Source organism: Rousettus aegyptiacus, unplaced genomic scaffold, assembly GCF_014176215.1.
Source record: "Rousettus aegyptiacus isolate mRouAeg1 unplaced genomic scaffold, mRouAeg1.p scaffold_m13_p_17, whole genome shotgun sequence".
In the NCBI taxonomy this organism is placed as follows: Eukaryota; Metazoa; Chordata; class Mammalia; order Chiroptera; family Pteropodidae; genus Rousettus; species Rousettus aegyptiacus.
This window is the reverse complement of record NW_023416292.1, coordinates 16,475,825-16,503,492: the sequence shown is the minus strand read 5'-3', so window position 1 is coordinate 16,503,492 and position 27,668 is coordinate 16,475,825. Positions and strand designations below refer to the sequence as shown.

General features: G+C 46.9%; 1 protein-coding gene across 11 annotated transcripts in view; it reads right to left on the bottom strand.

Moving 5' to 3' along the window:
- The window catches only part of LOC107509037 (protein transport protein Sec16B), a 49,420-nt gene extending 22,174 nt beyond the window's left edge, over positions 1–27,246 (bottom strand). For 2 of the 11 annotated variants that reach the window (XM_036234582.1, XM_036234583.1), the window contains exons 1-9: positions 19,596–27,246; positions 6,354–6,704; positions 5,964–6,076; positions 5,014–5,134; positions 4,425–4,533; positions 3,118–3,262; positions 2,330–2,481; positions 1,926–1,987; positions 417–552 (exon numbers count right to left, since the gene is read on the bottom strand). In XM_036234582.1, the coding sequence (XP_036090475.1) occupies positions 417–552; positions 1,926–1,987; positions 2,330–2,481; positions 3,118–3,262; positions 4,425–4,533; positions 5,014–5,134; positions 5,964–6,076; positions 6,354–6,646 (1,131 nt within the window). In that variant the 5' untranslated portion in view covers positions 6,647–6,704; positions 19,596–27,246. Of the gene's footprint in view, positions 1–416; positions 553–1,925; positions 1,988–2,329; positions 2,532–3,117; positions 3,263–4,424; positions 4,534–5,013; positions 5,142–5,963; positions 6,077–6,353; positions 6,705–7,390; positions 8,494–8,518; positions 8,739–14,005; positions 14,872–19,595 lie in introns of those variants that run through there. The other 9 variants (XM_036234580.1, XM_036234581.1, XM_016141229.2 and 6 more) reach the window with 9 other exon arrangements.
- Between the last annotated feature and the right edge of the window lie 422 nt (positions 27,247–27,668).

Below are 27,668 nucleotides of genomic sequence, written 5' to 3'. Positions count from 1 at the left end.
CAAAGAGGGTCCTCATGCTGGTGGCCCAGGCTGAAGAAGGAAGGCACCAAACGCCTGCCTGCCTTCCCCGAGAGGGGGCCTGCACTGTAGTGCTGGGTCTCAAACCTCGCCTTCGCTCTCCTCGTGATTGTCTCTGCCTGTCGAGAGCCACGAAGGGTGCCAGGAACAGGCACATTCTCACAGCCGTATTATCGGGCTGGTGCACAATAACCCAGGCCAGTGGAGAGTGGCGGCAGAAAGGTCAGTGTCAGCAAACGGGCATTGACATCTGAGCGATCTCTTCCTTCCAGACCGTTTGCTGCTTCTTTGATGTCACCTCTTACAATCATGCCGTGAGCCGAATCTTATTTGTCCCAGGAAGGCTTAAATTTCAGTCCAGCCTGCTCCCGCCCGCCCATCAGAGACGCGACGCTCACCCCGTTCTGCCGACACAGGAGAACCAACAGCCGCCACAGCAGCGCTGAGTCTCTGCCCCCTGGCGTCCCAGATCTGCAGCTCTGAGTGGCTTTCTGCTGGCAGAACGTCATGATGTCCACCTTGTGTATGTCCTCCCTATGGAGAGATTTCACGGAGCGAGGCGTGAGCGGCAGGCGGGCTCTGGCCCCCACAGGCCCCCAGGCTCCTCCCGCAGGGCAGGGCACTGGCTGGCAGGGCCGACGTGAAGCCAGACCACCCAGGACGGGGCCAGTAAGTCTGCAGGTCGCGGACGGTTGTTTCCTTGTGGAGCAGTCTCGCTCTCACACACCCTGTCCACTCTACAGATGAGGAAACTGAGGCCCAGACGCCCGACCGCTTAGGGTGGCAGGTGAGAACACAGACTTTGGCGCCAGACAACCCGGGGTCTCCATCCGCCTTGACGCACCTCGCTCACACAACTTTCTCATCTCCTCTGAGCCTCAGCTTTTCCCCCTAAGATAGGGATAATTTAAAAGTCTACCTCCATACAAAAAGGGAGCTAGCACGTCGTACAGCATATGCCAAGTGCTTGGTAAGTGGGAAGTATTAATTGCTTGAGACCATTTAACAGAAGCAACACCCAGCTGGGACCAGCACCCTAACTCCCAAATCCCCAGTGCACCGCTGTACCCACATCTGTACGCCTGAGTGTAAGAACTACAGATGCACTCCTTTTAATTGAAGGAGCTGTCAAAATACGAGATGGGGATTCCTTTGAAAGGAGAAACGAAGGATAGGAATACCTTTATACAGGGGTGTTGATATTTAAAGGGCTTCCACGTGCATATCCCACTTGATTCTCTCACTCGCTGCCTGGAGTAGGCACGGCCGGCGTTACAGCGTTTCTTAAAGGGTACACTAAGGCTAGAGAGGGCTAACTGACCTGCTCGCCATGGTATCTCTAGTTAGTAGGGTGCCCAGGACCCAGGCCCTCTGCTGCCACCAGCCGGGGCTCTCCACTACAAGAGATACCCTGAATGTTTACCAGAAGTGACTAGGCATTTAAAAGCAGTTTTCAGTCAGCCCTGCAGAGGGCAGACTTGCACGCTGTCCGGGAACTCAGATGGGACCGTGCAGTTTCTCCAGAAAAAGGAAAGCCTTTCTTCCCACTGTGATGCACTTGTCTGTGATTTCCCAGTCTGTGCCTCACTTCTCCGCTATTGCCTACAGTGCACGGTACGCTAAAACCTCCCCTCATGCGGCCTCTGCAAAATGAAACCAATTTCAGATTTTTAAACCTTCACATTAATTTTTCTTTCTGCCCTTCAGCTATTGAAGTGCTTGTCAAAATGACTCAGGTCACGTGTGGCTCTGTATGGCAATGCCGAGAATTCTACTCCAAAGGGGATAGATATTTTCTTTCAAAGAAGCCAAGAACAAATCTCCCAAAGTCCTGTTCTGGGCAGGAAGACTTTGTAGGTTTCAAAAAAAAAAAAACCCTTACTCGGCAGCTCATATGGTAATTTTACCTGATCAGGGGTCCTGAGAAAGCTCTCATCTCTTCTTGTTCCTCAGAATCATTAAGAATAACCTGGAACAAAGATCAGATTTACTCTTCAAGACGATGGCCACCCAATGCCCTTTCAGTCAGATCCAGTAACAGAGCCTGAGGCTGTGGCCCCAAGGAGTGTCTCGGTGCCTTACGGAGAAAGCAGAAGGATTGATGTGAGTTCTCCGGTTACGGAAATCGAGCTAAGAGCATCCTAGGAAAACAGAAGTCTAGCACTCCTGCACACATGCACACCCCAAACAATGGGGTGCATGGCCTAGCGCCCCTCAAGAACACCCCCCCACATACACATTCCTAGAAATGCTCGGGCAGAGAGCAGCAGGGACAGCGTGCGGGCATTCTGGGGACACAGATCACGTTTACCTCCATGCTGTGCAGTGCAACAAGGGCTGTTTGCCCATCACCGAGAGAGCCGGGACCCACACACACCAGCTGGCCTCCTGGCCCGAAACTCACAGGCACGTGAGGGACGTAGAACTTCATGGGCGCCTTGGGACCAGCCGCCGAGACGGCCGCTAACGAAGAGACACAGGTGGAGACTGTCAGCATGACTGCCGCCGTTCTTCTTGGAAACAAACCACAGACACGTTTCTGTACAAATTGCACCCGGGATCAAGGTATGATTCTGAGTGGTTAGAAGGAGCCCATGCTCCTAGTCAGAGTTAGGCCCCTGAGAATGTCAGAATATAATGCAAGGATTTGATACTTAGTCCAAATGGCAAGGCACCAGGCCCAGGCTCTCGGTGATGGTGAGCAGCCAGGACTCTTGACAAGTCTCCTACCTCCAGACAAAGCAGTTTATACTTCATGGCCTGCCCCCTGCTTTAGCAAACGGACGCTAGTCCTCACTTCCTTTGCTTGTTACCTAAAAGCACCTCGGAATGCCTCCCCTCCCAGCCAGCTGACGGCTAGGGACAGGGTTCCCCTCCAAGAATCAACTATACTGCATTCTCCAGTACGAGAGAAGGTAGGGGATGGAGCCCACACTGGCCTCTCTGTCCGGGAGACCTACAGAAGCAAATGGGGTGGAGGATGATCCGCCTTCGGAAACCCAGGGTAAGATGACTTCCTAAGAGAACTGCCACCCAGACGTCTTCCCATCAGACTCAATTGAGCCCTTTGACCAGCTCAGTGACCAGCTCAGCACCCACCAGGCTGCACGGGACTCCAAGCTGCTGCGGCTGTGCGGTGGTACGGCTCAGAGGCGTCCGCCATGTACTGACTGAGCTCGCAGTTGCTGGAGCTGAGACCGGACTCGTGCTGCTGGAGAAGGTTGGACGCATCGGTCGGTGCCGGCTGGAAGTCAAAAGTAATGGAAACACACAGAAGAATCAGAGGCAGCTTCAGAGCAATGTCCTCCCAATTGCTCCCGCAGAGATACAAAATTCGAACTTTCAAATAAATACAGTGACTGTGGAAAGGAAAAGAAAGGATGATTCAACCAATGGGTGTTTGCTGAAGGATGCATGTGGCCCAGTGGACAGCACAGGCCCTGGGGCCAAGAGGCCTGGGTTCAAGTCCCAGCTTTGTCAATGCCGAGTCACTATAACCTTGGACAAGTGACTTGGGTTCTCTAAGCTCTGTACCCTCATAGATGATCCTATCTGCCCTGTGTAGTTCAAATATCCACGCATTCATTCACCAACGATTTAATGAGCACTTGCTAGGCTCCAGATGCTGTGCTTTCCCTGGGGATACAAGTGTACAAGGAGTTCATGGAACTTACATTCTTGGAGAATGCAAATAAATAATGAATGCAAAAGTTCTTTGCACACTGTAAAGTGCCGAATCCTGTGGGTGGCTGCTGTTATAGTAATGCTGTCAGTACTATTAGTCAAAATAATATTCGCCCTGCTCTGTTAAGCATTAATTATGTAGAAGGAACTTTTCTTAAAAATCATACAAATCCAATCAGGAAAAGAAAATGTATACAAGCCGTTGAAAAATGAAAGGCTTGTCTCTAAAGCATCTCTGCAACTTTTCTGTAAATCTAAAATTCTTCTAACGTAAAAAGTTCACTTAGGAAAATGTAAGAGCTCCAGTTTCTGTGGCCCAGCTGGAGTACGCAGTAAGATTTTGAAAGACAGAGGGGAAAGTCAAGAAAGGTTTCGGGCTCTGCTTTTCAGTTTTGAGTTTAAAAGATTCTGGCGGCTTCCCACTTCCTGGGTAAACCAAATGGCTAGTCCACTGGGGGCCTGGTGGCAGCCTCTTCTCTTTCCTAGAAACTCAGAGTGACCTAGGTGACATTTCCTGATCCATAGCACAGTCCCGAACCATAAAATTGAAACAGAAAGGCAGGGAGAGGAGGAGGTGTGAGTGCCCAGCGGGGAAGAACTGGTCGCCTCAGACTGCTGGCCACTGGAGGCCCGTACCCCCAGGGCCCTGCCCTGCCACTGCTGACAATGTCGGTTGCGAGGTGCTGTCGCAGGCCACCAGCCCCCCTGTCACTTCAGGTTACCTTAGTCCTCTGGGCCCCAGTTAGCAGACTCTCTGGGAGCAGGTCCCCAGGCCTCGCCTGTCCGGAGTTAGAAGCGGGACTGTCTTTATAAGGGTTCCCACTCTGCGATCTGCAGCAAAATGACAGGCACAGGTAGGTAAGAGGTGGTCCCGGGCAAGCCCGCAGAGCTAAGCTGCTCTCTGCTGGAGGCTGTTTTGTTGCAAAGTGTAGACAGGTGTCAGGTTGGCCTGTGTGCCGCCAGGAGAAGCACTGTCCTTCCATCAGCCACCTCCTTCTACTAATGCCAGAAAAACAGGAGCTCCCGGGTCCCCCAAACCCCGCACGTCAGTCTCTCCGCAGCTCAGACTGGCCGGGCTTGGGAAACCGTATCTCAGAGGAGAGGCTCTCTCTTCGCAGGGTCCCTGTCGATAGCCGGCCCGGGCGATCCTGGGCTGCTCCCACATCCTTGGGAACAAGACTCCCACATCCCCAGAACGGAAGCAGACGGACTTCCGGAGACGGGGGTCCAGCACGAGATGTCCTCAGAGTTTCCTAACACAGCCCGAGTTTGACCGAATCGTGTTGACCCGGCCTCCCCTGTCACACGTACCGGAACTGGGTCTCATGATTCGTTCCAAAAGGACTGCGCTGGTTTTCACGGTGATGGTCACGGACGTACGTTTGATCTCGGTAATCTTCATTCCAGACAGAAGGACTCGCTCGCCTTGGCACTGCACCCTCAGAGGAAACAAAATAACGCAGGTCACTGCTCCCGAAAGCTCAGAAAGACACTAGCAAGTCGTGACGTGGAGTTGCTGGAGCCCAGCGGGTACGAAAACATTTGCCAAATCGAATAAGATGGATAAGTGAGAGCCAACAATCAAAGTCCCTAAGACGCCTCTCAGTCCTCCCTGAACCAACTAGCATGGCTCTGCACAACTGAGCAGTGGCGTGTGTGCGCGTGCGTGCATGCGTGTGTGTGCGTGCATGCATGTGTGTGTGCGTGTGCATGTGTGCGTGTGTGTGTGTGTTCAATGCTGAAACGAATTTCTCTCTGCCGTCAGATCAGAAGCGGCCATTAGCATACACCTAAAGCTTTACTGGTGTATAGGATGTGAATTCCTATTGGTGCATACCCTCAGGGTAAATGACGGTCAAACTCATTACAGCCCAGTCACTCACTCAGTGTTAAGAAATGACCTCACTGTTCTGTGGTCAGAAACTATCGTCTTGCCCATAATGAGAAGCAGAAGAAAAAAATGTGGATGAAGTGCAAACCATCCATAATATTAGCAACATAATAATAGTTTCATTACTGTCACCTACATGAACAAAGAAGAATGACTCCTTTCTATCTCAACTTCTCGAGACATTGCACATAGTGTCTTTGCGGTGACCTCATCTGGTCTGGCCAAGAAAGAATTGGTGGAGCAGGGTCTCTACCTTGGCTGGGCAAGGTGCCCGAGGCATCTGAGGATCTGAGCACGGCTCTGTTGACCTCTGCCCCGTCTATCAGACCAGCCACATCATCCCAAAGGCTTCTGGGAGACCACGCCATACCTCTTTCTTCTGGTAGCTGCTGCGGATGTCCATGGTAGTAATAGCTGCCATAAGCATATTCTTCCCTGAGAGCTGACGCATGATAGCTCTGATGGGGGTCCTCGATGCCCGGCCTAAAATATTGCAAAGCGGGCCAGTCATTCAAGGATGGATGACTGTGGTAAAGAGAGAAACCAGTGGAAGGCTGGACAAACTAAACGACTTCAGAAGATATTTTTCATCACCAAGATCCAATTTGGGAGAGGAAAGGGTTTAGCTAAGTCAACGTAACAAGGTGAAGAAGGAAAAAGGAAAAAAGACGAGGAATAAAAAGAAAAGGAAGAAGGAAAGGAACAATCTGTTCATAGGCACTTAGCAGAGTTGGGTCCAGTCTGAGGACTAAAACCATACCTTGAATATAATTGGCTGGGATAACCACCTTGGTAATAGTCAACGCTGGACGCAGGCGGACGCCGGTCCCCAGGCCTGGACACATAAGGTTGCTGGTGGTCTGCCCTGGGGTCCTGCTGTGGCTGGGGGCTCCCACGGATGTCTTGCCGTTGACGGAACCTCTCTCCATTATGCCATGGGTGAGGAACAGGCCGACGATACCCCTCTCTCCAAAGGTCTCGGTTGGGGTCCAGTGACAGTGCTGTGGGCCTTCCCCATGGCCGTGGTGGCCTCTGGGGAGCCCAAGGTTCCATCCCTGACCCTCTGAATTTCTCTCTTGCTTTGAGTCAGTTGTGTAGTTATTTTATTCTCCTGCAGAAAAAAAAAGAGCCCCCCAAATTATTATTATTTTAGGCCTATATCCAGACATGATGGTTGATTAGGTTTTGTGGAAAAAAAAAAAAACAAAAACCAAATAAAAACCACTTAGAGTTCTCAAAACTCCTACCTAAAACAAACCACAGAGGCACTGATATAAAGATATGTGGGGAAAATCTCAAGCAGATACATGAAATACATAGCAGTCTAGACAACTCTATTGATGTTGCTTTAGAAATCAAAAAGTATATTTAGAGCAATAATAGATGTGGGCAGCGAGGGAGACAGACAGCGGTAATAGGCGAATCTTCAAAACACGACCGAAGCATTCCAGTTAAATAAATGTTCATTTATTCCACCGGGAAATATCTACGGAGGCCCTACGCTATCACAGAAATAGAGCAGACCTTAGACAGAGCTAGACCAGAGTTCAAATCCTAACTCTGCCAGTTTTCAGCTAGTTAATGATTTCAAGCCTCAATTCCCTTATCCATAAAACGGGGTGCATAGCGACTAGCTTGCAGGGTTACTGTCAGAGTCAGAGATGACCTTGGAAGTACTCGCTGCCTGGCTCATGGTTAATTGTTCAATGAGCAAGTAGTTGGTATCATCAGAGAGAAAGATCAGGATAGTGTGAGTAGCCGATGTCACTTCCTAAACAAAACGAAACTTAAATTGACCTCAAGAGACATCGTCTCTGAATCCTCCACTTCACCTCTTAGAAGAATTTGGCCCTACGATGTGGCGGCGCCTCTTCCAGGGTAGCCAACGAGACGAAAGTTCGGAATTGCTTCCACGACCGACTGCAGAGCCACGTCTCAGTGGTCCTCCCGGCTGGAGATTGGAAAACCTAGACGTCTCCCTGGCCTCAAAGTCATTTTCTTCAAAATGGGAAAGCACTCCAGAGGCAGACCACCTTCCGAGCTCCTCTGCCTGTTTCGCAGAGGCGCACTGGCACCCAGCCACCTCCAAAGGGAGGGCACGCGCCACACCTCGCTCCCCGCTCACGGGTCCCCTTGTTAGCTCAGTCGGACCTTATGTTTTTTTCTCCCTTAGGAACTGTTTTAAGATGAAAGATTCTGGTGGAATCGCGTTAGCCGGCTCCCACTCCCGAAACTCCCAGCCTAATATAAAAATTCACAACAGAACAAAAGGTCAGAGGGTACATGCTGAAATCACGATGTCGCTCGGCTCAGATGCCATGGAGCCAGGGTCCACAACCACGAGCTGATAGCTGTGAGCCAAGAGCTGTGAGCAGAATCTTTCTCAAGCCCTGTCACAGCTCAGGAAAACGTGCACCTTCCTGACTGAGTCAACTCACCTCCCTGAACAAGCCAGGTGCACCAAAAGCGTTTTCCAGCAAACACCCCCGAAGGCCGAACACCCCGGATGCAGAGACAGGGTGTGTGGGTCCCTCGGGAGGCCATGGAATGCGATACCATATGGACACAAGTAAGCCCAACAAGAAGAAAGCCTTTCTCCTGGTCCCCACATACTTCCACTCAGACAGCCTTCTCTGACTGCAAAAGAGCAATACCCAACCTCTTCCCCAAGATCACATCATTTTGTCGCCGAAAAGACATCGACTCCAGTAAACCAGACCCCTGCTGACAATTCAGGGCACCAAACAAAAAGCTCCTGAGAGCCCCAAAAGGAAGGCATTACATCTACAGCGACAAGTCTCACTTGCACATTCACGTCAATGACCTCCTCTGGCCCCAGTTAGGGCAATATTGCCTTTCTCAGCCTGACAGCATAGCAAGCACAAGTAAGAGAGAGGAAGCCAGGGCGCCAGCGTTCCCACACACCTGCTCTGACGCCTTCCCTTCAGTGCGGCTCCGGGAACCTGGCCCCGGAGTGTCCCCTCTCTCGGTGGAGACTGTCAAAGTCCAGGTGCCACATCTACCAAGACTTACCTGGCCCTCGAATCTACAGCCAGTCGGTTACCTTTGTAACTGCCCAGTCTCCATGGAGCTGATTCACTGGGGCAAAGTACGGCCCAGCCACCTCCTGTGGGACAGAACTGACCTGGCGTATTTGCTCAGAAGCCTGTCAGAGGCTGGTGCTTCTGTTTGCCTGGTCGTGGGCAGAGCCAGGTTCGCTCGCAGGAGAAAGCATCCAACCCCCCACGGCAAACAAGGAACAGAGAGGCCAGGAGAGGAAATGCAGAAAGCCCCGAGGCGGCCTGGCCTGGTGACTCAGGGCCCCTGCCACTGGCTGGATCTATCGCTTAACCTCTCTGAGTCTCAGGTTCTTCTCTAAAAGAGGAATAACAATACTTAGCTTATGGGTATTACTGTGAGGATGGAATATAAACAAGTATACTCTATAAATACATGTCTTCTTTTCCTTTCAAAAGAGATGAGCTGTTTCTCCTGGTTGAGGCTGGGGTACTCACTCGCTGGTGGGCTGTGAATACCTGGTCTGTCTGGTTTGGGTTTTTCTCATTCGAGTTTCTCTCCATTGGGTTCTGGTTGTATGTCAAATGTGTTATCTAAAGGGAAGGCAAATTCAAATGCCCAATATTGAAGTGGAAGCACCGAAAAGATTCTATTAGAATAAGAAAATAATTTCTTGCATTTAAAAAATATATTCGTTCATCACTATTAAGGTAAACACAGAGGAGCTCATGTCCCCTTTTGAATTAATACTTTAAAATCCAGCATAGTATCATGTTCTACACCTTAAACTTACACGATGTTACATGTCGATTCTATCTCAATATAGCTGGGGAAAAAAATAAAGTTCAAGTTCTAAAACGGCTCACATAGTTTATTCTTTCAGCAAACACTTAGTCTCAGCTATGCGCCAGAATTCGACACATAGAAACGTGAAGGGCAGAGTCCTCGCCTTCCAAAAGCCTGGGGAATGTCGTTTCCTCTCACGTTGTCATTGGCCCAGGAGAGACCACAGTGGGTGTGTCATTACTAGCCCAGGGGAGACCACGGTGGGTGGGCGTCGTGGTCAGAGAAGGTAAGGTGCCTAGACCATGGGGTTTTGTCTCAGCCTCCGATGGCTCCTAGGCCCTGGCAACCGACTATAGCATTCTGGAAATGGTTTCTCACCCAGCTGGCGGGCCACGATGTTTGGCTGGCTAACAGCTACCCTGCCGTTTTCAATCCTCCTGGGGACAGGTACTGGCGAAGGACACACCCATCGGCAGCAGGGTCAGAACGTGGTTGATTATGACACTGACTCAGATATCGAATTGCGTGTCCCGATGTATCACAGTTACACTCGTGGAAGCTGGATGTCACTCTTGTAGCTTAGGGCGTGACGTTAGTCCTGCCCTGTAACACCTACCACGTGACTGGCACGTTAAGTTTGGAAGGGACCTCAGAGAATCTCGTAGCAACTTCACTTGACTGATGATAAAACAAAGATCCGGAGAAGTGATTTACCCGAGATCGCAAGGCTAACCAGAGGCTCAGTCAGGATTATATTGGTGTCTTGCACTGGGCTGAAAAGAGCTATCAAATATTCAGGAATTTTGTGAGCCAGTAGTAAAAGCACTCGTAATTTGAAATCTAACACAGTAGGAACATTTACATACAAACTGGCAAATCCGCAAAGCAAGGTGTTTGCTGTTGTTTTTAGAAAGCCAGCTTACCAGCCGATTACAGCCCCAGGCTCACGGTCCGTAATCGTGTTCTCTCAACTACAGAATCGTCATTCTGTTAGCAGCCTTCATTGCACATCTCTGGTTCAAACGTCTAGCTCAGTTATTCCAAATGCTTCTTTTGTGACATCCCAAAGCATCTCTAATTATCTCCAGAGTTATTATAAAACTCCTCAAACACTCACCAACCAAAATTAATTGTAATTAGCTTTAATTATGATATCTAGGCATACAGCACAGGCCAGTTACATGGGTCATGGAATGAAATGGATCGTGGAGGGATCTCATCACTCCAAAAGGTTTGGGATTTATCAGTCCCCGCCTCCCCCAGCCCCCACACAGCTACAGCTACTGAGTCTTTCAACCTGGCAGCTCAATTCCTCCTGCTTTCTAACCAAATTTAGCTAGCTTGACAATATATTATCAGCTCATCCCTCCCATGAGGTGATCTAAGATTAGTCTTGCCACCCATGTTCTGGTTTCAGCGTCCCCATAGGATCCCTCATGCTGGAACAGCGACGGTCCTCGCATTCACTCCCCCAGGTACCCTGTCCTCAGGCCTGATGCCTGCTCCGCATTTCAACCATCCGCCAGACTCGGAGGCCTGGCCGCCTGCTAATTTCTGTGCCTTTCCTTCCCCAGTCCCTGTCTTCCTTTCCAGATGCCAGGCCACTGATGAGGATCGTACTCCACACAGGAGTGACGACGCTGGCTTGACATTTGTCCACGCAACTATCTTGACCGCTCGTACTGCTGCTAATCTCTACCCGCCAGATTAATGCTGATGAATGTGAACACCCACCTGGATCCACATCAGATGGATCCCTGAGCCCTGTGACTTGCCAGGGACAGACAGCTCAGCAGCTGAGGCGTGACCCCATTCCTTTACCGAAAGTGAAAAATTTAGAAAACAAACTGAGAAGCCCTGTGTCAATAGGTTAACAGTATTTATTTGTCTGGGTAAAAGAACCACGGATGATTTTTTTTTCTTTTCTTGCTTGTCCACATTTTCTAACTTTTCTACAATAAACATATGTTATTGTAAAAGACAAAAATCAACGAACATGATTTTCAATCGATACTGTATCCAAATGCGTCCCTGTCATATCCATAAATAATTATGCACCCAAGTTGCAAAAATGGGGCAGTGACTCCCCGAAGCATCCAAGATTGGTTAACCATGCCTTCTGGAGAGATGATCCGGGAAATCACTCATTCAGTAGGCAAGTGTTTACTCAACATGCACTATACGTAAATAGGGGATACAAAGATAAATAACATATAATCCCTGCCCTAAAGAAGCTTTCGGTCTAGTGGAGCAGTAGACATTCCACTATGCGATCAAAATGCGAGGCTGTCATTATTCTAACGGATCCACCACTGATTTTTCTAATGCAAGGAAGTACGAGGGAAGGCGGAAAATTAGAAGTGAGGAGATGTTCTGTTCGAGGTTATTTCATAAAGCAAGAGGGACAGATGAACGCCCCAAACTAGAGCAGCTGCAGAGAGGTCGGAAGGGAGAAGAGAGATAAAATACATATTATATAAATATACACATATAAAATATGCGCACACATGTAATATGTGTGTGTGTTTATAAAATAGGATCGATGTAAAGTGATACCCTGTTGAACATAGAAAATGATGGAGGAGGAGAAGTGAAGGACAATTCAAAGCTTTTAGGCTGTAGAGAAGGGACTGCGCTGACCTCGTTGGATAATGTTCTTAGAAGAGGAGCCAGGTTGGCGGCGGGGCGGGGGGGGGGGGACGATGCCTTCAGTGTGGGACATGCTAATTGCGAGTGGCCTGTGGGCAGACATAAGCGTGTGTAACGAGCAGTGGGCTGTAAGAGTCTAGAGCTCAAGAGAGAAGTCTGAGGAGAGAGAGGCGGTGAGTGAAGCCACGTTGCCTGAGAAAAGCTTAGGATTCGAACACAAGTCCTGGGAAGGAGCTCCGAGGAACGCCAGCACTGAGGAGCTGGGTACAGAGAGGGGGACCTGTGACGATGACAGGAGGGGCCAGAGAGCAGGCAGAGAGCCGAGAGACGGTGGCGCCCCAGCACCCAGGGGAGGGGGGCGGCTCCCAAAACCGGGAGTGACCAACACTGCCAAGCTTGGGAGAAAGACTGAGAAAGGCAACAAGTAAAAGTGCTTTCCACATCACTGGGTGTCACTGCCAGGAGGTCTGATGGTCACGACGTGGGCAATTTCAGCGGAACCATTGTCAAGGGGGTAAGAAAGGAGACACGGAAATCACTCAGAGAATTTAAGATGAGGAGAGTGAAAGTGAAATTAATCTTTCTAGAAGCTTGAATGCGAAGAAAAGGGGGCAAGAGCTGGGCTATTGGGAGGCACTCAGGTTTGAAGAACTGGTTTAGATGGATCGAGACGAAGAAGAGCCATATGCTAACTACACGGACATACAGAAAACAAACGCAATGACCGAAGGAACCAATCTCCAAGGAGGCTGGTCACATGGGATCCAGATTCAGCCCTTAAATATTACGGCATAAAATCCACATTTGTATCAACTTTGCAATGAAGCACGAGATGTCAAAGAAATTTCATACTTGCAATGGGACAGATAGGCGCACAGACACACACACACACACACACACACACACACACACACACACACACCCTGCGCCTCCAGGAGGCACTCCCTGCTACTGGTGGGACTGTGTGACAGACACATTCTGAACAGGAGCAGACATTCACGCATATAAACTGGTGAGCTGGAAAGAGTCCGTCCCATCCCTGCAGGTGACATGGTGCCTAAGTCAGGAAGACAGGACAAGCCTCCCTCCACCACCGCACACACACACACACACACACACCCCTCCCCGCGTTCTCTACTGCTAGGTAAAAATTCTTCATTGCATAAGACTCTCAGGGTGCCCAGGAGTCCAGAGACTCTCTGGGTTTACCTGGCACAGGACTCGTTCCTTCTCTGGTGAAGGTAGGTCCTCATGCTCCTTTTAGAAATGTACCCCAATATTTTAAAGTCAGGACACTCTTCTTGGTGTATAACACACGTGCAACTCAACCTCTCATCTGAACGCAGAGCTCAGGTTTTATGGTCAGAATTGGGTTGGAGTCTTAGTGCCTCCACTGACCAGCTGTGAAACCTCAAGCAAGTCACTGAGCCTCTCAGGCTAAGTGTCCTCATTTGTCTAAATGATTGTATAATAATAGTTATCTTCACAAGGTTGTTGTAGGATAAATGAGATCATGTACTGTTCGTGGCATATAGTACATGCTCAACTAATATTTGATGAATGGATGTACACATTATGTAGGAAGAGCACTTAGCACAGTTCCCGCACGTAGTACGTGTTCAACAAATGATTGTCGCCTGCATCGTTGTTTAAAAGAACATAGCAGAAGAGCTGTTTTCTAGGCTGTTTAAGGTGTGTGTTCTTATTTAGCTTTTTAATGTTCATCTTAGCTATGCTTTGTTATGGCCTTAGAATCGAACCTGAGGTTATTGTTTTTAATTTCTTTTCTGGCCTCCCTCTCATCATCATAATAATCCATTGCATTCATAACCTGTCTTCCCCAGAGATGCCCATCCTTGGCTCATTGGTTTCATTACCCAGTGGCATCAGCAGAGAGTTTGTCCATCTGGGGGCAGTAAAAGTGAGACCAGAAAGGGTAAGAGATTTCACCAAACTCACAGTGTCAGTATCAGTCCTCGAGTGGGGGAAAATCAGTCGTGGGACTTCTATCCAAAGCTTTGTTCAGAAAAACATACTGGTTTGTAAACGCCATGTGATCTGTCCAATGCAAAAATGCAATTATTGAAAAATCCATTCCATGCGACTACAATGGTTACAATCTTCAAAACTCAGCGTGAAGAGGTTCGTTTGACCTGACATATATATGGCATAAGAATACGAAGAATTGCTATATTTTCCTCATTTGTTAGCCAATGAAGGTGTGCACCACTTTGCTGTCCTACTGCTCAGCCCGCTTGTCCCACGTGCAGAAGCAGCCGGTGCGTGTGCATACAAGGACCGTGGTGGTGCTCACGCCCCCGTTCTCCCCATCGGGAAGAAGCGACCGCAGAAACAGTTCCCGTGCCCGGGAGTGCCGTTCTGATGCTGCACGCAGCAGCACGTCAGGGCAATTTCCACAGGAGCCCCTTAAGATGCCAAAACAACAACGTTCAAACTGCAGTTCCCGGAGGACACCGAAGAGCTTGACGAGATGATAAAGAATCCTCTTTTCTAAGCATAAATGTCTGCAGTCATCACAAGGGACATGGCCAAAGTTCATTATCTTTTGAAAGCATTCCATAAACGAATGTTACAGATTCTCTGCAGGCTGAGTAAACACTTACTGCCTTTCCCGACATTGCTCCTCTGATGTAATTTCCACGCAAGCTTCCTAAGACTATTTCCTTGTTCACTAATACTTTCCATGCTTTGTGACATTAACACTAGGACCCTACAGCCCAGTGTTGATCCAAATGTCATTCGCTGAATGGATGATACCACTAAATGAATCTGACGGGGAACTACTTCTGTAGTTAAAAAAAATTTTTTATTTATTTTATTCAACACATATTCTAGACAAATATTAAGTCAGTATTCATTGTAATAAAAATATTTTCTCCTGTATGAGCTGACTCTGCGTCGTTTCTCTAAGAAAGCTGCTAAGCCCCAGGGGTGAGAAACTCAAAACAATCCCTTCTCTTATTTAATCACCAAGAAATGATGGCAAACTGAGTAATTCGTGGATTTACCAAGTGCACACGAGGTGCCAAGCATCCTTTAAATGCCACCCGCAGGCCACTCTGAGGGACCGAGGTGCCCGCTTGTTCCTCCTCCTCCTGGCGTTTACAGCCTCACGGAGACACAGAGGAGAGAACGGGTGGTGGACCCCAAGGATCAGTGCTCGCAGAGGGGGCAGAAACGGAGGAGACACATGGCGAAGGCCCAAAACCGAGGGAGAGCGGGTGTCCTGGAGAAAGGCGTCCCACCTGAGGCCTGGAAGGAGCGGGAGCAAGAGAGCGAGAGAGAGCGAGAGAGAGAGAGAGAGCGAGAGCGAGAGAGAGAGAGAGAGAGAGAGAGAGAGCAAGAGAGAGAGAGAGAGAGAGAGAGAGAGAGAGAGAGAGAGAGAGAGAGAGAGAGAGAGAGAGTTCCCGGCAGGAGGCCGGACAGCACTGGGGCTCAGTGGTAACTGCAGCTTCTGCACTCAGCGCATCTTCGGGCGGGGTTTACGTTCAGTGGAGCCAAGAAGGAAATGAACGAACTCATAGGCTGACACCTAACTCCCAGTGTGACAGAGACAGGAGGCGGAGCCTTTGGGAGGTGCTTAGGGCCTGAGGGCAGAGTCCTCCGTGAATGGGAATAGTGCCCTTATAAAAGAGGCCTCAAAGAGCCCCTTCCTTCCTTCTGCCATGCAAGGAGACGGCTGTCCATAAAACCCATAAGTGGACCCTCACCAGACACCTTGATCTTAAGACTTCCCAGTCTCCAAAACTGTGAGAAGTAAGCGTCTATTGTTTTTAAGCCAGCCAGTCTACGGTGTTACGTCATCACAGCTCAAACGGACGAAGGCAGAGGTGCTGGGGGCGGCCCCCGGAGAGGCCGCCCTCACTGCCTCAGCCAGCCAAGCCCAGCGGCGTAGCCCAGGTCTCGCCTACACCCAGATCCCTGGCGTACAGTGTGGCAAATGTGCGCTGTTTTTACCTGCCTAGCAGCCCATCCTCTGGCTTCCAGCCATAAATCATCAGGTTTCCTATGAGGAATCTCCCTGTCCTCTCGCCTGACCCCATCCCTCACCTCAATAATGGACACAGAAGTCATACCTGGACTGTGATTAATCTGGCAGTTGGCACATGATTAGGGGCATGTCCAAGAGGGAGGCTTCCAGAACTTATGCTTGGACTGCTGGGAAAGAAGTGTGCTTCCCATTGGGTTGACTGAGAGCTACGGGGAGCCATTAGTCATTCAACAATAGTTTCTTGAATAACTATTATGTGCTCATGCTGTTGTAGGCATTAGGGGTACGGAAATACATAATTCTATTTCTTGGGCTTTCGCCATCAACTCGAAAGGTAAACAAACTTGCCACTTTAATAAAATACGATAATTGTTACATAGATTATTAGGTGATCAGGGAAGGGCAGCTGACTCGGGCAAGGCTTCCCAGGAAAGAAAACAGCCACTGACCTTTGTTGGATGATCACAACTTAACTGGGTGAATTGGGGCGTGGGGGTAGTTTCAGAAGAGGAAGCAGGAAGTGCAAAAGCATGGAGGAGACGTTCAGCTGGGCGGGCTCCAAGACCCACGTATTCAATCAGACTGGAGAGGAATGCCCACCCAGGCAGGGGAGTGGGAGAAAGGAAGCCAGATGGCCAAACTTTTAGAGTTCTGCTGAAGACTACGAGATGTTTCTAAAAGATTCGAAGCAGGTAAGACACCATCGAGTCGGCACTTTAGAAAAGCGCGCGAGTCACGATGTTCAGTATGGCCTGAGGAGTGCTAGGCTGTGAGCGGGTGAGCCTTAAGAAGCAGTTGCTACCTACCGTCTGCCTTGCAAAAGTCAATGCGAGCCAAACGAAAGCTCTGGAGGAGGTGGGAAGGTGAGCAGGCGGTGGGTGTCGGATCCAAGAGCAAACACGGAAGCAGAGTAAGGGGCGCGGAGGTTAACGGGATTGACACAGCTCTAGCCCGGTGACGGCAGACGGTGATGTCCCTGACCAAGACTGAAATGCATTCTCCTGGAAGAAGCAGGTTTTGTGAAGAGATGTAAATTCAGGTCAGGCCACAAGGATCTGAGTTGCCTGCAGGACAAAGTAAGGGAGGCGTCTCTGACAGTGAACGTAAATGCCTCAGAAAAGTCTGCCAGGACTTACATTTGTGGTGGTGGTGTTCCTTTGTTTATACATTGCCTCTTTCCTGAAGATTGATATGCATTTCGATTTAGGTACTAAATCAGCACATGAGTCATCATTAAAATGATAGACGTGGATGAGATTGTCAAGTAAGAATGCAGGCTTAAACATAAGAAAACAATCGCTCACGGTAAAAGGCAGAGAAAGAGAAGTTCATGGAGAATGAGAGGCCAGTCGGAACAGCATCAAGGAAGCCAAGGAAGGAGAGAGTGTCAGGAAAGAGGAAGAGGTAAAGAGAAGCGATACGGCAAGAGACTGAGTTATATAAGAACCTGAGAGCGTCCCCTGGATTCCACGGGGCTGGTGGAAGGGTCAGAAAGGAATAGGACGGTAAGGAGGAATCACGAATGGCTGTTCCTTGGCTAGTTGGTCAGTTGGTTGGTTGATTGACTGGTATAAAATGGGAGACACTCGAACATGCCTACCTATGGTCGAAAGGTGGAAAGCCAGTTAGAGAGACCAGAGACAGGAGAATAAAGGAAATGGGTGACGGATATGGTCCCTCAGGAGGCCAAGGGGAAGGGAGTTCATAGCCCAAGGGAAGAGAATACTAAGGGTCAGGAAGGACACTCCCCCCACTGAGAAGGGAGGGAGACAGGGAGGGATGTATGAATGCCCATGTGGGTAATTCTGGACAATTTAGACTGGGCCAGAATGATGGGGTGGCGGCGGGGGGAGGATGCATACTAATTATATTACAGAAATTGATTTTATCCATCATTCTATTAAAACATGTTCATGAGACTCCCACAATATGCAAAGCCAAAAATGGCTGAGCTGAGGGAGTCGAGTTTTAGAAACTGAAGGATGCACAATGCTGTCACCAGCAGTGGGTATTTTTTTTTTTCTTTTCTTTTCTTTTTTCTTTTTCCTACTCTATTTGAAACCACAGCCTGGTTTATTTTTGATTGTTTAATTTCTTTCAAGCTGTAGCCTGTAGCCATACCTCTTTCAAGCAATTTCATTTTCCTTAGTGTCAGGCTTTTGTGTCTCGTAGCCCCTCAAAAACCGGCAGCTGTAGGAAAGGCACTTGTTCTAATCAAAAACCGTCTGAAAATAGAAACTCGGGTATGTACGATGAGCCTATGTGGAATTGCTGCCTCTAAGACATCTCTCCTGACAGCAGCCTTTGCTCCTAGCAGCATCATATTGTTAAGTGGGCCCATCCAGGAGGATGCTTCAAGTTTCCATTACAGAAAATCGCAATTTGGTAAAGTCTGGTTGGTGACACGTGAGGTCCATTTCATAAGGAAAGCCCCCGTTTGCAAACCGGATGTGGAGCAAACTCAATTCTGTGTGAAGAGTGGTTCATCGAGGGCAAAGCTCACACCAGGCGAGGAATCGTTTACTGAAGAGGTTGGCCTTTCCAACCCACTCGCTATACAGGACAAAAGCTGAAGCCAGAGTGTCATATGGTTCATCGGGATCAAGGCCAGGACCCAAATCCAGGTCTCCCGACTCTCCACCCACTATTCATCCCTCCTCTCCTAACGTCTGTTTTCCCTGCTGGGCAGCAAACCCCACTGGGACAGGGACCTCTTCTTCGGTATCTCCAGCACAGAGGTGACCATTACCAAGATCTGTTAGTAGGTTATCCACACTTGGGTGGATCGCTGCAAGGTTTCATGCAGAGCCGAACATCAGAGTAAAAGGTCTCAACAGAAAGAAAAAAATTGCCAACCCACAAACACATGGTTTGTGAACTCTGAAAATCCCAGAACTCCTGACATGACTTCCAAGGTGAAGACCTTGGGAACAGCAGCTGTAGGGACCACCTCTCGCTAAAGAGTTCTGTGCCGGGCTTCATTACTCCTCGGGTTGGCAGGCACGCCCCTAGTCATCCACACAGCCTGAGAACAGAAGTTTCCACATTGCTTCTAAATTAGCTTTAACCTACTTGAATCCTCCTTAAAATATTTAACAGGCTCTTTCCTCTCCCCCAAACATCGTAACTGCAAAGCCTCCTTTCATCCTCCCATAAGCAAACCTACCTAAAAGTTTTATGTAAATTGGATTCCCGTGTCCTTTTACACATTGGCAATGCATTCCGCCCCACAGGGGACAGACAGCCCCTGCTGGAATATGCAGGCACTTCAAGGAGTTAGGGCTTAAAAGTGGCATCAGCCACATTTGAAGTGTTTCTTGTTAGTTTGTTTGCTTTTTTTCCAAACAAAACCCTGTGAGGCTCTTCAGTTTGCTGAAAACCATGTGCCAGTTTGATCCTTTCTACTCTGGTTGAGACCAAAAGCTCCTCATATGAATCTGCTCAAAGGGTTTCTAAAGGGAATTGTATTCCCTCTTAGCATTCTTCAATTTGGGTTTGGTTTGGGTGAATTGGTTAATGGCAAAAATAAGTACTTACATCGTTTGCCCCTAAATCAGGAGTTGCTGCTGCTGCTTCTGTTCTGTCCCATCATGACAGCCTGCTGTTACTCACAGCTGGCAGACACTGTAAACTTGATGCCACGTCAGCCTCCCAGAACCTTTCCACTTCAGTCATAGTTTCCCAACGGAATGAGTTTGTGTGTAGGTCCTGGGGCTGGAAACATGATCTGGCGGCCATATTGAGAAGGTCTGAGTCAAAGAGGCCACTACCTGAGATTACAGAAAGAAACCACACAGAACCCCTCCTGTGACTAAATACGAATTCCAGGGAAAACTTAAATAGTATATTGACTTTCTAAATAATCATGACAGGAAGTTAGTAACTGATCTGAAAAATCAGGATTAGAAATTGAAAATGTAAAATTTAGAAACTTAATCAGCATTATGCATATTAGTTCATGAAAAAAAATATGAGCTTGGGATGGCAAAACTGAAAAAGTGAACGTTCATTAATAGGAAAATGGTTGAAAAGATTATGAGACACTTATGTCATGAAATGTTAGGATATCTAATAACAAATAATAAATTACAGCTCTATCAGTTGACCTAGAGGGGTTCCTGTGGCACATTATTAAGCAAAAAAAAAATTTTTTTAAGTATATTATCCTATTTTGGGTTGCTATGACATATTGTCGAGTGAAAAAGCATAATATTGTCCCATATGCTATTACATATGCATATCAAATAATATCTGACTATATACAAGCATTTATGCATCTGTATACATAAAAATATAAAAGACATATACCTGGTAGCTAATACTTCCTTTATTTGAGGGAGAAACTATGCAAGGACAGTGGGTGAGGGCTACACAATAAAAGGCTATACAATAAAACAGCATTTATTATATTCCATCCCAGAAAAAAATTATCTGTATGCGAACAGTGTATGTGCTTAAATAGAGAGACATATGTCTAAGTGTACCAAAGTGTTAATTAGATATCTTAAGGGTGTGGAATTCCACATGACCTCTATTTTATTCTCTATAATTTTATGTATATTTCAATATTTTTTCAAGGAAAAAAATGTATGTAAATAGAAGAAACAATAAGCCTGTTTGCATTATGTAAAAATTGTTGACAAGTGGTAACTTGCCTGAACTCTTACACGTCTGAGTTCCTCTGCCGAATCCTAAATAGATTTGGGTTGTTTTCTGTATGTTCAAATACATTCAAGAATTCTAAAGACGTTCTTGTGCTTATCTGAAATGAACAAGCCATGCCAAAGAGAAATGTAGAACACTCTCCCAGCCCGGACTTCACACAGCCCTCCTCGCCTTGGAGACTGATGTCACAGGTGGTGGGTCATACCTTCACCAGCTTCTGTGATGTGCGGTGCAGAGGGAGGGCCCAGAGCACGTGCACACACAGGGATGCTGCTGACAGTGCTGTCTCAGATAATGCCTCTAGAGGTGACTCAGAAATCATTTGGGAAAATGCCAACCAAGGAAAAGAAGAAGGGAGTTGAAATTGACTGACCCATCCATGCATTTCAGCGACAGAGCCAGAAACTGAGAATGAGCTCTTACTGATCAATAACCAGATAACTGACAGAAAAAAAAAGAAAAGAAAAACATTTTACATAATCAGAAATGGGAAAGGCACTGTGTAGTCGCTGGCTACATTTTCTGAATTAAAACAAAGCGAGATGTATAAATGTACTTGGACATTCAATTACTTTAATTATAATGACAGCACAGAGGGACAAATCATAGAAAATTCAATTTGTCCTGTCACCAACAGGGCTATGTATCAAGCAGATATATGTATGAATCAGAAGGCTTACGGTGTTTATATTTATTCGTTTACCCTGGAATGGGAAAGCTCTCAATTTTAAACTTCAATAGAGAGAACATCTGATTTAGGTAAAAGTTTTCAATTAAAGAACTGTTCTAAAAATAGCTGTTAAAAAATAAATGTTGTTGTTTTACTTTCAACTACAAAAATAATCCAAAGTAGAGTTCAAAATTTTTTTATCCTAAAAGGATCTTTAATTCAACCCATCATTTTAGATAGATATAATTAGAGATTCAGAGAGGTTAAATAACTTGCCCAAGGTCACGCAGTAGAACTTAGGACTCTGGCTCTCAGAGGTCACCCCATGACAACATGCTATAAATATTAAAAATAGATCCTGGCTAACCTTAGCTGTCATAACTAAAGAAGATACTCACGATTACCATATTCTTGCTTTGCATGCCAAGAGCACATTCTTAGATTTATGCAAAGAATAGTTAAATATGACCTGCATTTGCCATCTTATCTTATGATTAGTTTACTCTCCTTTATCTTATTAATAATCACTCAACTTGATGAAGTGAAGGATACAAATGGACATCCATAAAAAGCAGAATGTAAATAAATGCCAAACATGTGTTGTCAGCAGTAAACGCTACGACAGCTCAGGAGAGGAAAATAAACTTAAGGTAATTTTGAGAAGGGCGAAAAAAGAAATCGACACACACACACAAAAAAAGAGATGGGAAAGAATATTCAAAATATTCAGTTTCTTACCCAAGAACGCTTCTACTGTTCAGGCCATTATTGACGATATTGGGCCTTAGTTGACCTGGGACTTGTGACCTCAGTGCAAAGACAACCTAGCAGTCTCATTTTCCACACACTTTCCTTACTTAAAAAGACACACGTGTGGAATACGTGTGAAAAGCATACATCCATATATTCAAAAGCTTGCATTTTCCTTGGCTTAGACATCTCGGGTAAATTGAGGGAGTTACTCAACTTGTCTGCATCTAACTAAACAACGGAATAAAAAAGCAGAAAATACATTAACCGCTACGCTCCCAAATGTGTACCTTTTGGGTCTCGGAGACAGGTACTTCCCAATACCATCCGGAGGTTGAAGATATTAGTTCAGACTTCACTGAACCAAAACCCACAGCAAAAAAGCAAGGACAAACATTTCTCGAAAGAGTTTTAAGCTCCGTCTCTTAAACTAAATTACGTACATACGACAGACCAAAAATCCCACATTTACCCACAAGACAAAAGAGTCGGTGATGGGAAAGTAGCTTGAATTCCCCAGGAGAGATTACACGAGAGGTGGAAAGCCCGTCTGTGAGCACAGGTGGCCCATTGCAAGCTACGCGCGTGGGTGCTGAAGCCACGTCGCCCAGCTGGGTCCTGGCTCTGCCGCTCTCCTGCTCCACTGAGCCTAACAGTAACTGTCTCAGGGGCTGTTGTGAAGAATAATTGAATTGTTACAGGTAAGCATTTAGCAAAGGGCTTTAGTAACGATTATCTTTTTATTATGAAATATATTGGGGGTGACACTATAATTATTAAATATTTGTTGATTGCTTACAATGTGCCAGGCTTCGGGCTAAGTGTTTTTCACATATAATTTTATGTAATCCACACAGCAGCCCTATAGAGTAGCTCTTGTTATACTTTTTTTTTTTTTTTTTTTTTACAAATGAGAGACCTGATGCCCAGAAATCCAAAAAGAGGAGAGACTGATGAGTCCAGGATTACTCAATTTAGGCTTTCCGAGTTTCCTAAGTATTTCTTTGGATCCTGTTCTACGTCCTCCAGTCCTTGTGTTGAACCCTAAACTCTCCACTCTCTCTCCATGAGATTACAGATGAAGAAACCGAGATTCACACACAGGAAGTGACTCGTCCAAGGTCAGGTAGCTTATGTTTCCAAGTCAGAAGTTGAAGCCAGGTCTTTTTCTGCAAGTCCATGACTTCTTCTGTCATACACTGAAGGGCGAGTTGGGTTTGGATGGGTAAGTGAAAACAAGGAGAGTGTTCTATGTGTGGGAAATAGGATTAATATTTTATTATTACATTTAGCTAATCGGCTCTTGAGAGCCGGCCTATATCCCCGGATGAGAAGCTGCTGTCAATCCTCTAGCTCTTTAAATATCTGGGTCAGTGAGAAGAGGATCACAAGGTCTCCTCGTGGTTATTTTTAACATAAAAAAAAAAAAACTTTAGAGGAGAGGACAAAAATGAAAACTATATATGTATATATATACCAGGAATTTTACAAGCTGAAGTCAAAAGGGAATCGTTGGAGAGGAACAGCTGGGTTGCTGACCTTGACTTGCAACCTGCAGGGAGGGGTTCCTGGTGGGTCGCAGTGGGTCCCGGCTCCATCTGAACTGAGAAGGGAGGCCTGGAATCTCCCAGAAAGCGGACCTGACACACAGCAGAACCCGGAGAGAGGAGGCACTAAGGCGTTGGTGCTGCTTCCTCTGTGCCTGCCTTTAAAATGACATTGCCCTTGATCCTCTCTTCAGAGAACAAAGGCAGAAAGGAACTCAGGGAACCTGTGCCAGCTTCTCCCACTGGCTCCTGCAATTTCAGAACAAAAAGAAAGTCAGGGGAATCTTTTAAGCACTCGTCCTGCGGTACCTAAAAGCGGTACCCACTGACATGCGAATGCTGTTTTTATGAGTAAGATATTCTGAGTGCTACTTTATGCTTTTCTGAGACAAGTCAGCAATAACACAAACCCCCTGCGAAGCTTTCCCATCGATTCAAAGATACCAGGAATGAGGAAGCTGTAAGTGCCAGAAAATACGTCTCCCAGGACCTGGGAGAGAGGTTTCTGCCAAGCATCCCACTGTGTCGAAGCAAGACGGGCACTTTCCTTCACGGGTCCCCTGCAGGGGAATAAGTGTCAGAAACGGGCCCTGAGCCTAAGGAATTCACTCCCTGGTCGTCTCTAACTGGGGGCCCTGGCCATGGCTGATGCCCACTAAATGGTGCACATCACTGAAAAGATCACCATGTGATGCCCCAGGACAACCATGCAAATCTACGGCTGCTTCAGGGCTGAAGTGTGTGCTCAGGAGCTCCTAGGAGAGCAAGACCAGTCCGGGCTGGTTCCACTGAGGAAACGAGGTTTCGGCAGGGCCCTACGTGGATACGACTGGCACCAGAAGGAGCTGACAGGATCTTGGCGCAGAGAGATTTGCTTCTTCAGGTGTTATGTGTGCACCACAGCCACAGGTGAGCAAAGCACGCCCCAGCCCCTCCTTTCACGGAGCTTGCAGTCAGCTGTTTCCGAGGGCCCTGGCCCTGGCCCTAGCCAACGTCCACTAAATGCTGAACATCACAAAGGGCAGAATTAACATAAGCTTGACATTTTGGTCATGACAGAAGCTGACATTTATGGGGGGGCCGATGGTGTGCCAGGCATGATGCTAAGTGCTTTATACATATGATCTCACTTGATCCTCACTGCTACTGAAGGATGGGAGGTGGGGTACCATTATCACCATTTCATGGGGTGGAAACTGAGCCCACACAGCTAACTAGTGGTGCACCCAGGGCTCCCTGGCCGCTGGGCCATGCTCCCTCCTCTACCCCATGAGAAATGACGCCAGGTGAGGCCATTCACATTCACTATGGAGGAAATAAGAAATGACTCTGCTACCAGTTCTCTCTTCCTGCAGTTGCCACACCCCCTCTGCCTAATTTAGATTCCCAAGCGATATACACAGAATTCAGAGGACCTTCCAGGCAAGACAAACTCTCTCCAAATCTCCATCCGCTTTCCCGCCATTGTGAACTGCAATGGCCACCTTGAAAGGAAATTTCACCGTCAGATTTTTCTCTCTCCCACAGATCTAAAACCCATGAGAAGCCATAAGAAACCGATCCCCGTGGTTTTTCTCATCCACCCCCTGTACTGGCCTTCTTCAGTTTTCCAAAGTTCCACAAGAACACTTGAGGTCGCCCGGAGACCAGAATGCCCAGTCTTTTAGGTGGCATCTCATCACCAAAACATCCAAAAGAGAAGAGGTACATCCACTGCTCTCCTTACCTTCGGTTCTCTGCCAGATCTTCACAGGGAGGAAGACGGGATGCGGCAAGAGGTGTCTGCACTTTCTTCACCTCCCAAGAAGACGAGAGGTTATCCTTTGACCTCTATCCACTTCATTTCTGAGGTGACAAATATTGCTCCCTAACGAGGCCCGGATCAGGAAGGACAAGGCGAAGGTCAACCCACCTGGAGAGCATAGAACTGGAAATGCTACAATAAAAGTGAAAAATCTTTATGCTCATAATGATAATATCTGTTCATCGACTAAAAAGCATTTCTGGAAATGTCACTTTATTTGAATCTCGCACAGTAGCTAGGCAGGTATTAAAGTTGATATTACTTTTTTTCTTTTCTTTTCTTTTCTTTTCTTTTTTTAACAAGTGAGGAGACTAAGATACATAAAAAAGAAGCCACTCTCTAAGGTCAGAGAGGCCAAACTTGCAGCCTAGCCCTCAGCTCAAATTCTGTGCTGTGTCCTGCCCGGCACATCCACTCAGGAATTCTGCTGTGGACAGGGATGCCATATAGCAGATGGGGACAGGAAACTTGCTTAATGGTCACTCCCTATGGTGTCAGCCTCCAAAATTAGGCAAGTTTACTCACTTTGTCTTAATTTCGCTTTATAACAGCCTATGAATCTAGCCTCCGACAATAGAAATTTCTCTCTTAGAATATTTGGTCTTGGTCCTTGCAAACTTTGAGAGTAGTAAGTTCCATATGCTTACTATTTCTGTGTGAAGAAGTGCTATTTTTACTTTGCCCTAAAACTATTTTTTTTAGAATGATAAAATTGTCTCTCAGTTTTGTGAGCTGGGATTTAATAAGTTCATATTTTTTATCCTATGATTTTCATTATTTTATAAATTTCAATCGCACTCCCTTCTCAGCCCGTGTCTCTCCAGAATGAAAAGCCTTAATTCTTTTATCGTCCCTCACAAAGAGTTCTCTCTACCCTCAGCATCAATTTAGATGTCCTTCGCCAGACCTTCCTCGCTCTGTTATGTCTTTGAGGTACATCAGCTCATCGGACCCCCATAACTTTTTCCATTATTCTGCATAAACGAGCACGAGGACTTCGGCTAAAATAAAATGTAGAAATATTAGAGATGCTTTTAAAAATCAAACAATTATTTTGTTCCATGCCGGTCCAGCATATGCTGAAAAAAATACACATTTTTGCTTTAATTCTGAAATGAATCTGAGCACACTGGGACTAAGCAACCTTGTAGGCTATTGTGAAAATGAGAATTTGCAAAGCACATTCACATACTTTATCTCATTTGACCCTCGTGTGAAATATGAAAGGTAGAAAAAAAAAAACATATTATCATCCGCATTTTTCATATGAGAAAAGTAAAAAGATGAATCTAGCCCAAGGTCAAACGGATGGAATTAGAGCCCCAGTCACTGGCCCTCCATTAAAAAAAAAAACGGTGCTTTCTCTACCATACAATACAACTTCCCTTATAAACACTTGTGATGTATTTTAAATCACCAAACACCTCTCGGTCTCTATCGGTGACCCACAGCGCAGTCACTGAAGAGTCTAGGTTCCATTGATAAAAAAGATGGTTAAAGTTAGTCTAGATCCTCTTCCCTGCCCTCTCTACAGGCTCTCCAGGGACAGTCTCAGCCACATCACAGGCACCAATATCACCTCCATGCAAATGACCCCCAAATTGGTGTCTCTAGGCCACACCTCTCTTCAGAGCACCGGATGGGGATATAGAACTGCATACCTGGTATCTCATGGTTGTCTCAAGATGCGCGAAGCTTCGTCTTCTGCTCCCATCATATCCCCCTCCACTGCCCAAACCCAGTTCTTTTGATGCTCCTTTTCTCAAATACCTAGGGGCCGTCTGACATTGCCCTCCCCGTCCCCTAACCCGGACTCACATCCAAACCAACACCTCAGTCCAGGAAACCATCATCTGTGATTTGCCACAGGATCCTAGAATATTATTTCCTATTTAAATTCTCAGAATTAAATTCCTAGAAGCCTCCACCTTCCAATAGAGGTCCAAGGGTCTTTCCCCAGGGAAACCTTTCTTGACTTCCCCAAGTCAAATTTCTCCATTATTGTTACCTAGCACTGGTGTGGCGTGGTTTTATGAATTTAATTAATATCTGTCTCCCCCACTAGATTCGTAAACTTTTGCTCATCATTGTTATTTCTTATACTGTGCTCAGCCCAGCACATAGAGACACATCAATAAATGTTTGTCGTTAAATAAATGAATAAACCTACTAAT